The sequence below is a fragment of the Penaeus monodon genome, chromosome 25, assembly GCF_015228065.2.
Source record: "Penaeus monodon isolate SGIC_2016 chromosome 25, NSTDA_Pmon_1, whole genome shotgun sequence".
Lineage (NCBI taxonomy): Eukaryota > Metazoa > Arthropoda > Malacostraca > Decapoda > Penaeidae > Penaeus > Penaeus monodon.
The window spans coordinates 38,238,994-38,239,406 of record NC_051410.1 but is presented as its reverse complement, the minus strand read 5'-3'; the positions used below and the strand labels follow the sequence as shown (position 1 = coordinate 38,239,406).

The 413-nt window shown below is 25.2% G+C and overlaps 1 protein-coding gene across 1 annotated transcript in view; it reads right to left on the bottom strand.

Moving 5' to 3' along the window:
- The window catches only part of LOC119589396 (ankyrin repeat and KH domain-containing protein 1-like), a 2,939-nt gene that overhangs the window by 993 nt on the left and 1,533 nt on the right, over nucleotides 1-413 (bottom strand). The window contains exon 2 of the mRNA XM_037938011.1: nucleotides 292-390. Within this exon, the coding sequence (XP_037793939.1) occupies nucleotides 292-390 (99 nt within the window). The remainder of the gene's footprint in view (nucleotides 1-291; nucleotides 391-413) is intronic.

Genomic DNA, 413 nt, shown 5'->3' with positions numbered 1-413 from the left:
CACCATATAAAAAAATAATCATTAACACCAAAAATGGTAATGATTTAGAAAAAAAAATCGTTAATACAGATATAGTAATGAACAAAAAAAAAGAAAAGAAAAAAATAATGAAGACAGAAATAGTAATAAAGAAGAAAAAAATCATCATTGATAAAAAAATACGAATAAAAAAAATATTAACACAAAAATAAAATGAATAAAAAAGAATAATTAGCAAAACAAAACAAAACAAAAACAAATCAATACTGAACTCAATGAAATGCAACTGAAGGTATCCTTAATATAAATTACCTGTCTTTTCAGAATAGTTGATATTAAGATCCTTTCGTTCAAGGATTTCCAAGAGTCTTCCTTTCCTGTCCTTTGAAGCTGCTGCGAGGAGAGCTATCCCTGAAATAAACAAATCAATATTG